Below are 14767 nucleotides of genomic sequence, written 5' to 3'. Positions count from 1 at the left end.
TAATGCTCTGTTGACCAGGAAGTGGACAACACCAAACAAAGAAATATTCTCTCTAAAGTAGTCAACTTTGTTTTGAGACAGCAAGCTCTGTATCAACCTAAATCTTTTAGCTTGACATGCTATGGGTAGCAATTCCAAATAGGGCTTATCCTGGGTTTCTTAGGAACTTTGTAATCCTGGAGATAAGGTTAAAAACTGTTAAAGACCATGTATTTGCATAGCTGTCAGTCAAGAATAATTTTATGACATCAATTGGTCAATAGGTCTACCTGTTGTAAGGATATGGATCTCAATATGTAAACAACATATGGGCAACCTTTCCCAACCTGATGCTCTCTAGATCAGAGGTGTAAAACTGGTGGCCCAGTCATGTGCAGGCCACGCCCACCCCAGCTCAGCAAAGGGAAAAACGTTGCAATACATCACATGACGCCATGGGTTTGATACCCTTGCTCCACATATATATACTTGCAATTTATAAAATTTCCAGTGCATGTACAAATATTATACCACATTTTCACTGGACTCAAGGTGGCCTTAAATGGCAGTACCCTGGGAAATGTTGATTACATGAGTACATTCAAGTGTGCCAGTCAGACACAGCTCTATACTTGGGTTTCCTTCCCTCAATCCCGCCTGCCATAAATTTCCATGCTGTAGTCTCCAGACAATATATTGGGCAGAGAGATCTCTTGAACACATACAAAAATAATGCAAAGTTGTATAGACTATAGAGTTTTTGAAACATCAAGCTTACATACTGGGGCATTCTTCTAAAGAACATGGAGAAGTTTCTTGTTGCCTTCCTGGGCAACCTTGCATCATGTGGACTGGGAAAGGCATAAGGCATTCCCGAAAGCGCTCACGAATGCCACCTCCACAAGTGGCACTACACGAACTCCAGGCTTGCCAAGTGCTCCAGGATCCTCCTAGGAGTACATAAATTACATTACTGTAGGGAAACGTTCTTGAAAGCTATCAACCATCCTGCACAAAAAGCAAGACAGATTAATTTATTACTTCTAGAGAGTAGATGGATTCAAATTCCTTGTGGAAATTGAAATTATGTCCCCTCCCCCCAAAAATACAGGTCGTCCTTGATTTACAACCACAATTGAGCCCAACATTTATGTTGTTACGCAAGACATTTGTTAAGTTTGCCCCATTTTTACGACCTTTCTTGCCTTAATTGTTAAGTAAATCACTGCAGTTGTTAAATTAGTAACATGGTTATTAAGTGAACCTGGCTTCCCCATTGACTTTGCTTGTCAGAAGTTCACAAAAGGTGATCACATGACCCCCGGGACACTGCAACTATCAAATATGAGCATCTGAATTTTTATCACATGACCGTGGGAAAGCTGCAGCGATCATAAGTCTCTTTTTTTCAGTGCCGTTGTAACATTGAACAGTCAGTAAATGAGCTGTTAAGGATTACCTGTGGACCAATAGTGACTTCAGTTGTTATGGGGTAGAAAAAAAAATATCTGAGAAATTAACCAAACTGCAAATGGTAGTAGAAGACCTGGGTTATATAAATGCCATACAGCAAGGTAACACAACTGAAGCTGATGATCCTTCAGGAAAATGCATTTTTGTGGTGAACTTTTCCACTGACCAAAGAATAACCCAAGGCTGATTAGCAGCAAACAGCATATATATATATACATATGCATATGTATATATCCACCACACTCTTTTCTTTTAGGCTAAAAAACTTTATGCAAAATGCAGCAAGAAAATGATTATAAATAAATCAAGCCAATAGAAGGTGTAAGATAAAATATATATAAATTGAGCTTCTACCTTCTTCCGCGTGACATTCCATCCCTTTTTATCCTTGCAAACCATCTTTGCTTCTATCTCATCTGCACGTTGACTTTTGTTACTGAAGCATTAAGTGATTGTCACTGAGTCACATGTGGTGATGGAGCAACCCTTTTTCTATGCAGTACTTCTAGATTTAGTCCCTCAACACTTCCAGTTAAAGAAGTAACATATAAGAAGTGGCAAGAGAGACTCTAGATTTGTTGGCCATCCAGAGTAGGCAATCCTGGGCAGATAATTTGCTGTTTTATATATATATATTTAAATTTCACATTGGAAACACTAATGTATACAAACATGATACGAAAAATTGTGCTGCTCAAAATCTGTTCAAACATAATACTTCTCGATTACAACGATTGCCCATTAAGCAAATTCTGGCCTATATCTCCAGATAACTCCTCTATAAACAAGGAAAAAAATACCTGAATACTTGGTAAAAAGAACAGACCTGCCTAGATTCAGATCCAATTTCATATAAATTGGAAATTAGGTGTCAAAATCCAAGATGGGAGCAGTAAGGCTGAGCTCAAGATTTCATCCATTAAGCTTCAAAACTTACAGAGTAGGAACAACACTTCAAAGAAGTGTTCAAAAATGTATGGTGATCCACACAGTTGGATTCCAACCTCTATTTCACCCAAATACTGCGGTCAAGATATATTAGCCACATACTACTAGGCTACAGGTTACTCACCCTTCCTCTAAAAAAATCCATAAAAACTGTCGTGTCCGTCGAGAAAGGAAGCTCGGAGTCAGTGACTTGGTTTCAGCGCTCTTTATTGGCTCCTGATACAGCTTAAACTTGAAGGGAAAAACGGCGGCTTTTTATTCTCGAGCCGCGGCGGTCGCGGCCAATGACACCGCTTGAATCTCCCGCGATTAGTTTCCACCAATCGCGGGGATTCGTGCGGATCAATCAGTGCGGCTCGCTCGACCAATCCGGTCGCCGCGCCTTAACCAATCGCGACGCGGGCTACGAGTATGTAAATTGACTTGTACAGAACACCCCTCCCTCTTGGTTCGGTCCTACGTAACGTAGTCCCGTAGGTAGGCGGGAGCTTCGTACTTGTCTACTTGACTTGCGCAGCTTAGTTGTTGTTTGGTTCCCGGCCGGTTCGGTCGGGACTTCTGTTTCTCTTGGCCCTGTCGATGGAACCTCCTGGAAGGTGTCGCTGGGCCTCTTGTTGCAGCTCCCTCCCGGTCTACCGGGTTGGTCGAAACTGCGACTTTCGCCGCTCCTGCCTGGTCTTTCCGGGCTGGTTGAGCTGGCCTGGCTGTTCCTTCCTGGTGAGACTTCGGGCTGGCTGTTGACTGGTGAGTATTGCTGGTTATTTCCTATTTGATCCTCTGTGTCTTCCCTCCCTCTTGGTTTGTGTTATCGGTGTCGTCTGTGTTTGGTTGCGTGTCGGTTGTGTTTTTGTTCTTGATCTTATTTGATCGATGTGGCGTTTCCATGTTTGTCCGTCGGTTGTCTGTAGCGGTAGGAGTGGGGTCCTGTCAGTTGGGTTATAGTTGCCGGTACCCATAGTGGGTCTCCGGTAAGGTTTTTGCATAGACTGCGTCGCCTGGTGCAAAAACCCGGTGCTTGCTAGATGAGTCCGGGGTTTTTCCGGGTTGTATGTGGGGTGTAGTCTGTCAGTGGTGACCTTAGTTTTCTCCCCATTAGTAATTCTGCCGGGCTTTTGTTAGTCGTTGTGTTAGGGGTGATATGTTGTATTAGGAGCATTTTATTTATTTTTCTTGTATGTCCCGTGTTCGATCTTTTGGAGGGTTCTTTTTGTAAATTGAACCATCCGTTCTGCCCTCCATTGGCCGCCGGATGCGCCGTCGCTGTCAGTGCGTGTCGTATGCCTCGTTCCGCTAGGAATCTTTCGAATTCCAGTGAGGTGAACTGGGGTCCGTTGTCTGACACGATGACATCCGGGAGACCGTGGGTTGCGAAGAGTTTGTTTAAGACCTTGGTTACTGCATCTGTTGTGGTGGTCTTCATGTTGCTTACCTCCAGCCAGTTGGAGTAAGCATCCACCGTGATGAGGAATGTGTTCCCTTTTGTGGGCCCGGCAAAGTCTATATGGAGTCTCGACCATGGTCCCCTGGGCGTTTCCCATTCTAAAATTGGTGCTGCGGGGGATTTGGTCTGGTTTCTTGGCAGCGCGAGCACTTGGCTACCCAGGCCTCGATCTCCTTGTCCATACCTGGCCACCAAGCATAGCTTCTGGCTAAAGCTTTAGTCCTCACAATCCCGGGTGCCCTTCGTGTAATAATTGTAATACCTTCCCTTGCAGTTTTTCGGTATGACCACCCTGTCCCCCATAACAAACAACCTTTCTGTAGTGACAGTTCTGTTTGCCGGTTTGGAATGTCCTGAATGCATCATCGCTGTCTTTCTCTGGCCATCCCCTTGCTACCCAATGTAATACCGCGCCAGACGCTTGTCTTTATTAGTCTCTCGGGCAATGTCTGACGCGGTTATGGGTAGGTCCGGCAATGTCTCTATGCTGAGGGTGGTCGTCGTGGGAGCTGGATCGTCGTCTAGGTCGGGAAGCGCGAGCGGCTCAACGCGTCTGCATGGGAGATCGTCTTACCCGGTCTGTGTGTGAGCCGGTAGTCGTGGCGGCGAGGAACTCAGACCACCTTGTCATCCTGGGGGATAGGATGTTGGGGTGGCCTTGTTCCCTGCCAGGATGCCTAGCAGCGGCTTGTGGTCCGTGATGAGGGTGAATCGGCGGCCGTAGAGGTACTCGTGGAACTTCTTTACTGCTGCGCGATGGCCAGTGCCTCCTTATCTAATTGGCTGTAGTTTCTTTCGGGTTTGCTGAGTGTTCTTGAAAAAAGCGATGGGTGCTTCTTTTCCGTCTGGGAGTGTATGGCTGAGGACAGCGCCGACGCCAAATGGTGAGGCATCGCATGTGACGGCGATGGGTAGGGTCTCATTATACTGAATGAGGACGGCATCCGAGGTGAGTAGGTCTTTGGTATTCTTGAATGCGGTGTCCTCCGTTTCCCCCAGGTCCATTTGGCCGTCCTGTCCAGGAGCCTATGCAAGGGCTCCGCCGTGATCGCTTTTGGGGCAAGAACACATTGTAAAAATTTAGCAGTCCCAGAAATGCCTGCAGCTCTGTTTTGTTCTTGGGTGTGGGGCTTCCTTTATGGCTTTGACCTTGCTTCCGGTTGGGTGGATGCCATGTCGGTCTAGGAGGTACCCCAGAAACTCGACTTGCTCTGTGTATAGCTGGCATTTCTCTTTCTTCACCTTTAGCCCGGCCCCTTTGAATTTTTCTAGTACCTCCCTTAGGCGACCCTCTAGTTCCTCCTGGTTGGCTGCTGACACCAATACATCGTCAAAATAGGGAACCACCCCTTGATTCCTCGCAGCAGTCTCTCCATGAGGCTCTGGAAAATTCCTGGGGCTACGCTGACTCCAAACTGGAGTCGGTTACAACAAACGCTCCCGGTGGGTGACTATTGTTTGCGCCTCGCGGTTTCTTCATCGACCGGCAGTTGCTGATAGGCTTGCGCCAGGTCAAGCTTCGCAAAGACCTTGCCCCCAGCGAGTGTAATAGGTGTTGCACTACTGGGACGGGGTAGGCGCTTTGTTGCAGGCGCAATTGAGGGTGGCCTTATAGTCCCCGCAGATCCTTACTGACCCATCTGGTTTGACTGGGGTGACTATAGGGGTCTCCCACCGGGCGTGGTCGATTGGCTGCAAAACCCCCTGTTTGGACGAGTTTGTCAATCTGCTCGTCTATTTTCTTCCGGAGTGCAAAAGGCACCCGTCTGGGTTTTAGGCGTATGGGGGCGACATTTGGGTCTAGGCTAAAAGAGATAGGGGGCCCTTTGTACTTGCCTAGGGTGCCGTCGAATACTTCTTGGAAGTCCCTCGCCAGCTGCTGCTCCCAGTCGGCCTCTGTGGTGTGGTTTACTCCCGTGACCTCGATCCCGAGTGGCGCGAACCATTGGAGTCCTAAGAGGCTGGGTCGGTTCCGGTCCACGATAGTCAGGGAAGTTTCGCGGTGCGGTTTTTGAAAGTCACCACGAACTGTCCGGTCCCAATGACGGGGATGCGGTTCCCCTGATAGTCCTTGATGATCAGTTTCTGGTTCTCCAGTCCTCTTTTCTGGATGTTTGGCACCAGGCGCTTGAGTTCTTTCCAGGCGACCATGGAGAGGTAGGATCCGGAGTCTACCTCCATCCGGCATGGTTCGCCCTCGATGCTCACCTCCACGTAGACCTTCCGGGCATCCGTGGTTTCTGCATGGCCGATGGTGACCGTCTGGTGGGTTTCTTCTCTCTGTCGGCCTTCCCGCTCCGTCGTCCTCGGTTGTCTCGGCTCAGCGATAGTCGGCTTGGCGATCTCTGGTTCTCGGGGGTGTCGTCTCGTCCCGGTTGCTTGGTTCTCGCCGGCGGGGCTGTGTGTCTTTTGAGTCGGCAGACTCGGGCGATGTGGCCCTTCTTGTTGCACTGCCGGCAGATTGCGTCGATAAACGGCACTCGGATCGAAAGTGGTTTCCCCGCACCGGCGCACTGGTTCCCGACTTACGACCCGTTGATCTCGCCGGTCCCGTCCTGTTTGTAGTCGGTGGACGTCTTCCTCCTCGTCCGTGGTATCGGAGGCGGAGTCCAGGTCCCCGTGGTGTGTGGTGGTTTCTCGTCGGCTTGTCTCGGGGTTTCAGTGTGGTCCCGTTGTCTGCCCTCCGAAGTCTGGCTGCTGACTTCCGGGTGGCTTCGGCTGCGGAAGCTTGGCCAGGGCGTCCCGAGGTCGATGTTGCCTTTCGCCATCAGTCGACTTTTTAGTGCCTGATCCCTGAGGCCTAGGACCACGCGGTCTCGGAGGACATCGTCCAGGTCTCTGAACTCGCACATCCCCCTAGGTCTCGCAAAGCGGCTATAAAGTCGCTAATGCTCGTCCTGCCGCTGGTTCCGCCGATAGAACTCATCCCGCCGGATGAGGATGGGCACAGCGGGGGCGTAGTGGTTCCGAAGGAGTGGCTCGAGATCGGCCCAGTCCATCGCCTTCACGTCCTCTGGCTTCGCGAGGGCTTTGGCCATCTTAAACACTGCGGGCCCGCAGTGTGTGAGGAAGACGGCCCTTTTCTTCTGCCCGTTCGCATCCTTCAAATTGCTACTTTCGAGGAACATCAGGAATCTATCCGTGTACGATTCCCAGTCCTCGGTAGCGGGGTTGAAGGGTGCTGGTGGGGTCATGCTGGCCATCTCGTCGGTCCTTTGTCTTCCTCGGGACACGTGCCGGTGGTTATTCTCTGGATCCCACCTTCGTCGCCAGTGTCGTGTCCGTCGAGAAAGGAAGCTCGGAGTCAGTGACTTGGTTTCAGCTCTTTATTGGCTCCTGATACAGCTTAAACTTGAAGGGAAAAACGGCGGCTTTTTATTCTCGAGCCGCGGCGGTCGCGACCAATGACACCGCTTGAATCTCCGCGATTAGTTTCACCAATCGCGGGGATTCGCAGCGGACCAATCAGTGCGGCTCGCTCGACCAATCCGTCGCGCGCCTTAACCAATCGCGACGCGGGGCTACGAGTATGTAAATTGACTTGTACAGAACAAAAACAATTCAAGAAATGAAAAGTAAAAAACAAGCCCTATCTTCTGGGACTACTAGGAACAAGTGAAATGCTTCAGTCAACTTTCAGAAACCTCTGTTTGTCAGTTGCATCAAAGTTCTCCAGATTAAAAGCTCTCAGGTTAGTCACATTGGTTTCCACACTAGAAGAACCCAGTTAGCAAATTCCCCTATATCAAAAGTCAAGAATGCCTTCAAGGGCCCCTTTCCTCTCTATTGGGTTAGGAATGTCTTCCCTTGAACCACTTCCTTTCTCCTTCTTTCCTTCCTGGTCAATGAGCTACTGGGATGGGAGAAATCATTCTTGCAAGTGATTTGAAATAATTGATTGGGAAAGTTTTTATACCTAGGCCACTTCAAAATAGAGACAGCTATACCAATATATTGATCACAATGGCTTGTGAAGGTGGCATAATTTTTCCCCTTGTCCACTATACTTAATCCTCATTTCCCTATACAACAGATAAGAGGAGAGCTTGGATGGGTGATGACTGAGTCAGAGAGAAGATGCAGCTCTACTGGAATTACCAGAGGGTTCATGCTGTCAGTCCTGGTTCTAAGCTTTTAGTAACAGTTTCAAACAGAAAAATTAAATAGGTGATTTATTTCCTGGCATAGAAATAAATGTTTAATTTTTGTATGTTGGGATGCTGAGAAGGAGCAGAACTAACTAAAAAAAAGCCTGGCCAATTAGAGACTACAACTTCTTCATAGTTGTGGGACATTTAATAAACAAGATAATACGTCTCAGAAATGACACCAGTATGATTTTCAATGATTTACCCTTGGAGCCTTCTCTCACAGAGAAAGTAATAAACAAAGAAAGTAATAAGCAGTCCAGTAAAAGCAGCTACCTATTCAACTGCCGGAATTATTGCCATGGTGAGACTCCCTTGTGCCCTCCCTTCCTGAAAAGGAATTTCTAATAATGCCAAGCAACAGCCCACATTTTTCCAGTTTGAACTCATTCATGTATAGCTTGAAGAGTCTCTCCAGATTAGCCCCAACACACAAGCTGAATTGGTGGGCAATGGAAACTGGAACATATGGTACTGTGTAGGAGTTTGGTTGCAGAACCCTAGCACAGAATGCCATAATACCCTTCCTTATATCGCCCTGTCATAATATGACACTTTACAGATATGTTGGTCTGTGAATCTTGGCAGTTGTAATCCCAGTGCATTTTGCAAGACACCATGTGTGATCCATCATTTCCACAATAATCTTATTCAAGGTTCATCTATTGAGTATGGGAAGAGATTCAAAATGGCTGTTAGTTCATTTCTTTCTAAGACCATGTAAGGCTACATTAAAAAAAAAACGATCTGTGTTGCATGCCACACAGTAGTCACGATCATCACATTTCTTTGGATGTTTGCTATAATTAATTGCAAAAGAGAAAGGTATTTTCTCAGTTGGTTGAGCAAATCACTTGTATCTCACCAGAGCAACTTGGCCTGTTTCTGTAAGTGACTGGCTACTCCTTTCTTTTTTTAGCTGAGGTTTGCATCATAAAGTCTGGTAGAAAATCAAAGCGGTTTGCCATGCCTTGCCCAAGGCAACCTGGAATACTTTGTGACTAATCTGGATCTGAAGCCAATGCTCACACATTCGAATTTCTGCATTATTTAAATTTACTTGATTTGCTTCATCATCACACAATATGTGTCCCCTAGAATGGGGAATATTTTTTTTAAAAAAATATTTAGATAAAACAAGAGAAGATGTATAAGTTGGAATGAGGCAAAGGACACAAATTAGATGGTTATGAGGTCTGGGTTGCAACAATCTGGACAATTATTAGGTGGCAGGGGGGGAAAAGGTAGTCCTTGACTTATAACAGTTCATTTAGTGATCAAGTTATAACAGCACTGAAAAATGTGACTTATGACATTTTTTCACAAGGCTAAACTCACTTAACAAATGTTTCACTTAGCAACAGAAATTTTGGGCTCAATTGTGACCATAAGTTGAGGACTATCTGTATTTTCCTTTGCAACTATCTTGTGGTCTTGTGAATTTTTGCAGTTCACATCTGGTGCCTCTACTTTAGAAGCCATAGAAAAAAATTGTACAAGAAAATTTCTTTCTTTTTCTTTCTTTTTAAATAAGAAAGGCAAGATTTCAATAGCATAGTCCAGCACCATCTATAGAACTGCATACGTACAAAAGCTTGAATATACAGTAGAATATACTACTTAACTTGATGTTTTAAAAATTAATAAGCTATTCATTCCTTTAATAGGTATAGAAACATATAGTACAATCCTTTCCCCTTGTCCTTTCATCCATCTAGCAAGCTGTCAGGGCATAATTTTTACCACATTTAGCAGGAATCCTATCCTGTGTGTGCAACTCAGCACTGTTGCAGGCTTATTTGTAAAAGTTGATGGATTATGCTTTTGTATTATACTCTAGTTTCCAGATGGAATATGCATCCAAGAAGACCCTGAAATCCTTCAATTTCAAATAAGACATTTTGGAAAAGTAATACAAACCAACATTCCTTTGGATTAGTACACATTCTTTTGCCCATGGTGTGGAATTCACTTGGTTGGAAGAGCTAAATTCAAAACAGTATTTGTTTGTGCCACTGTCGAACAATGTGCAACTGAGTTCTATCTGATGGTCTTCTGGATTCAGGATGCTTTCATATAGCTTTGACACCATTTGACCCAAAGAGTTATACTTAAACACAGCAATGCGTCCAGCAGATGATATGCATGGAGGAGAAATAACAGAAGCCACAACTGATGACTCACATAGGACTTCTTCTGATATGGCTAGCTTGTATCCAAATTTGTGCACAAGATCTATAGGTCCTGATGAAGCAATGATTGAGCCTGTCTCTGCTGATTTCAGTAATATAGTGATGTATGCTTCTGGGCTAATCACATGGCAGTCCAATTTCACCCACTGCGACTCAAAGAGAGAAAGGCTTTTCCTTGTTCTCAGGCCCAGTGTCTCATTTGAGATCAATGTCCTTAGTTCGTATAGGTTGCTGGTTAGAATTACATCCAGAGAAATCACTGTTTTATTTATGGGACATAAATACTCATTAGTAAATAGCCCGAGTTGAAGGGAATTCACTTGACCCTCTAACGTCCTCCTCAAATCAAAGTCAAATATAGGCCATTTCACGCTGAGTAGAAGACTTTCTCCGTTCTGTTGGGAATTGAGCCCTCCGATGTTTTCAGAAGCCAACTTCAACCAGTAATTCCCAGCATTCTTAAAGTAGGAACACTCAAAACCAATCACACCTTGACGCTGGTCTTCTGGAAGCTGTTTTTTGGCAACAATTTGGTTGCTGCTGGCCTCCATGAGTAGAACAGAAGTGTTTTTCAGTGTGTCGTTAGCATAATAATAATTCTGAAAACTAACAGATACTGTAACATTGCTTAAAGCTGTATGAGTCTGTTGGTCCAAGAGAAGTTTGATTGCTCCGAGAACTGGGGGAAAAAGAGAATTTGATAGCGCAATTAATGAGAAGAGCATGAAGAAGTAGAAGTTACATGCTTTTTAGGGAATTTAACCAAGTATAGCACTCCACCTAAGTCCTAAGGCATGACCATTCTCAACATCCCTGAAAAATATACTCTGTGGAAAGGGATGCTAGAATTATGGTTGCTGCTACCTACCTTAATCTACCTTAAAGGTTGCTGCTACCTACCTTAATCTACCTTAAAGGTTACTGGTACCTACCTTAATCTACCTTAAAGGTTGCTGCTACCTACCTTAATCTACATAACACATGGTTCACAACTATTATCTGCTTAATTTACAATCCCAATTTAATTTAATCAGGGGGTTGGACTAGAAGACCTCAAAGGTCCCTTCCAACTCTGTCATTCTATTTTAATCTAAATTTAATGTGATTTCATACCAATGTTCTTATTCAAAACAGGTGAAAGATTCAAAAAGCCCAATTGTTTTTCAAAATAGTAATTCTGTCCAAACTGTATGCATATGTACAATTGCTGAGTTATACAACAATCAAGTTTCAGTAATGATTGTGCACTTATAATGTGCGAGGTCCATTAATTCTCTTATTCTTAGCTGTTTTTAATAAAAGTAAGTACATTTGTTAACCACAAGCAAGAAACCCCCACTGTTTCCACTCTTCCCTCCTAAATCTTCTCTCCCTTACCATTCTTACAAACAAATAATTTTAAAGCTGCTACATCATACAATGTAACAGAGCACAACTACATTGGCCAAACCTACCTCCACTACTTTTGATTCCCTGTCCCATACTGGATTTCAATTTTTTAGAAAGAACATCTGTTTTTCTAGAAAGTTAAACATTTAAAACCATTAACTACCTAAAATTAAAGCTAATAGCTAAAACTTTAAATAGTTCCCTTGATATTTGCAAAAAAACAACAACACTTAAAACTGTTTTGTACTGTATGTAGCAAGACTTGCTGCTTGGTTCAATTCAATGATGGCCAATGTTGTTGCTGTTAAGTCTAAAATTCATTAAGAAATGTGATTTTGGATCCATGAGTTGTCTGCTTCCCCACCATCCAAAACCACCATTGAGGGAGGGTCATTTTTTTACAGAAAGTTCACCGTTCATATATGGAAGGCAGGGCAGAGAAAACAGAGAAGGTAATAGGCTAGTCTGCTTGCTCCAGTCTTCCTCCAGGTGTGTAGAGTTATAGGAAAGGAAAATAACTCAAGTTTCCTCAAGTACCTACTGAACCTCTTCCAACTTAGTGCTTTTTATTAGACATCAAGGAACGATGGGATTTGCCAGTCCATCCATCTGGACATCACATTTCAAAATGACACGAGTGATGTATCCCCAGCTAATTTTACCAAATACTCACCATAGTCACAGAGCAAAACTAGAAGTAGGTTTTGAAAAATGTTCAACCTCTGTTTCATCCTGATCTGGTGATCTCCCAACTCCTTTTATTCTTCATGTCCTATTCCAGCCCAAAATAAAGTTCAGTTCTTACACATTTCTCTGAAATAAAAAGCCATGGAAATAAAAATAAAAAAGTGACACCTATTAGCCCTTGGAGGACCTGCCGTCCTAATTCTTAGACTTTCCAAAGTATCACCTTCTCTTGAAGTTGTATTTTCAATCTAACGTCCATCATCTTCATCCAGAATAGTCTGTGGTCTCAGTGGCTGAAGCATCAGCCTCCACCATATAGCTATCATTGAGACTTTTATGCAAATAAGAAACTAAGAACTGCAAAGAAGACCTCTGGGAACCAGACATTTTAAACTGGCGCTTCTCTATACTTAATTAAGTTGTGCAAAAGCTACTGGTAACTAAATGAATTCAGGATCTCAGCAACAATACACCTGGATATGTAGGTTGGACTAGCCTGGACTAGATACAGATTGTGTTGCCGTAGCATAGCAAAAGCATCCAAAAAGGTGCCTTGGCATCATAAGCATTTCAAATGCTCTTACACTGCATGCAATGCCATTGTTTTAGAATAGAAATACACCTGCAAAAAAGTGGTTTCTGTATCCCATTAGAAGTCCCACTGTCCATGAACAATCCATGCCTCTAGCAGACTGGACTCTGCCAGTGTATTTAAACAAAGGATCTGTGTCCCTGCCAAATTGTTAATTATATGCACACACAACACAATTCCATTTCAGAGCACAAAGCTGAGCCAGTCCCTTTAACATACTTTCAGTACTGACTATAACTTATTACTCTCTGTGTTTATGACAGACCTTTAAAGTTATTTCAACTTTTTATGATCCGTTGATTTTCCCATTGCAGAGTTGCTTTCTAATATTTTCTGCTATTAGCCTGGGGGATCTGGATTTCAATTACCGGTACATACTTCATTAGTTTGCACAGAAATTATTGGACAGCTCAGAAATTCAGTGAAAGAAGGAGAGAGAGAAAAGGGTGGAGAGAGTATTACAGCAATCGCTAAGAGAGAAATCCAAAAATCATGTTGGGACAAGAAATAAAGACTTCATGTTTAACTGCAAATGGCCAGATTTTACTGAACTGATCAACTCCAGAGCAGAAACAGATCGGTACACAAAAGAATCACAAACCTTTTAAAACCTGTGCAGGTAGTCCTCAACTTGCAACAGTTCATTTAGTGACTGTTCAAAGTTACAACGGCACTGAAAAAGTTATGCCCAGTTTTCAAAGTTACAACCTTTGCAGCATCCCTGCAATCACATGATCAAAACTCAGATGCTTGACAGACTGGTTCATATTTATGATGGTTGCAGTGTCCCAGTGGGGTCATGCAATCACTTTTTGTGACCTTCTGACAAACAAAGTCAATGGGGGTAGCCAGATTTACTTAACAACCGGGTTAGTAACTTATCAACCGCAGCAGTTGACTTAACCACCATGGCAAGAAAAGTCGTAAAATGGGGCAAAATTAAGTTAACACAGTTCTCACTCAACAACATAAACGTTGGGCTCCATTGTAGTTGTAAGTAAAAGACTACCTGTACTTTTGAATAAGCATGAGCAAAAAAAAAAAAAGTTCTATGTGTGCCAGCATCCTTGAATTTATTTTACAAAGAAAAAGCAGCATCTACATAGTTTTCAAAAATAAAGATGTTCTTATTGCAAGCAACACGGTACAGGTGGTCCTCAACTTATGACCACAGCGGAGCCCAAAATTTCTGTCGCTAGATGAGGCAGCTACTAAGTGAATTTTGCCTCATGTTAAGCGAATCACTACAGTTGCTGCATCATGGTGGTAAGTCGAGGACTACCTGCATTCCCAAAGCAACCCAGTTCGTAAGAAAAATAACCTCCCACCGTCCCGCAAATATATAGTGCATTTTCCTTCTTCGCCGACCCCATTACTCAGTGCCTAACTACTGCTTCAAAAGCGCGCTGGGCAACTGCGGAACAAGAGGCGTCGCGGGAGGAAAACAGGCGAGCGCACCGAAGGAGTGCGGTGGCCGTATCCTCGGCTGCGCGCCCTGGCAGCGCAAGCGATCCAGTTCCGACCTTGATCCTCGAAGGGGATCTCTCCAGTTTGCTCGGGGAAGGAGCTCTTCAGCGAGGCGTCAGGTGAAGAAGCTGAGGAGCAAAAGCCGCCGGGGCGTCAACAGCTGGCCTCGCCGCCGACCTCTCGCCCGTTTCTCCCCACGTTGGGGGCTCATGTCTGGAGCGGGAGCACCGCGGAGACTTCTCCTCCTTGGCTATCGGAGGAGACGCGCCCGAGCTGGAACAGAGAGAGATGCGCCTCTGGCCTCGGGCGTGGCGCAAAAAAGAGAGAGAGAGAGAGAGACGGGAAGCGGACAGGCTGGCTGGCCCGCCCCACTGGAAAGCGCTGGCGCAGCCGCCGAGCCCAGCCGGGTCTGGAAAGAAACGCGTCCCGCCGCCTTTCACCGCGCCCTTCT

The 14767-nt window shown here is 44.8% G+C and overlaps 1 protein-coding gene across 2 annotated transcripts in view; it reads right to left on the bottom strand.

The window, feature by feature from the left end:
* The window catches only part of THSD1 (thrombospondin type 1 domain containing 1), a 19108-nt gene extending 4341 nt beyond the window's left edge, over positions 1-14767 (bottom strand). Inside the window, exons 1-4 of one of the 2 annotated variants that reach the window (XM_087947663.1) lie at positions 14373-14767; positions 12244-12342; positions 9910-10860; positions 762-929 (exon numbers count right to left, since the gene is read on the bottom strand). In XM_087947663.1, coding sequence (XP_087803789.1) covers positions 762-929; positions 9910-10860; positions 12244-12301 — 1177 coding nt within the window. In that variant the 5' untranslated portion in view covers positions 12302-12342; positions 14373-14767. Of the gene's footprint in view, positions 1-761; positions 930-9909; positions 10861-12243; positions 12384-14372 lie in introns of both variants that reach the window. The other variant, XM_087947657.1, reaches the window with a different exon arrangement.

The sequence above is a fragment of the Notechis scutatus genome, chromosome 1, assembly GCF_049901735.1.
Source record: "Notechis scutatus isolate UNSWTSFEM ecotype Mainland chromosome 1, rNotScu1.2, whole genome shotgun sequence".
NCBI classification, from domain to species: Eukaryota; Metazoa; Chordata; class Lepidosauria; order Squamata; family Elapidae; genus Notechis; species Notechis scutatus.
This window is presented reverse-complemented; position numbering and strand designations above follow the sequence as displayed.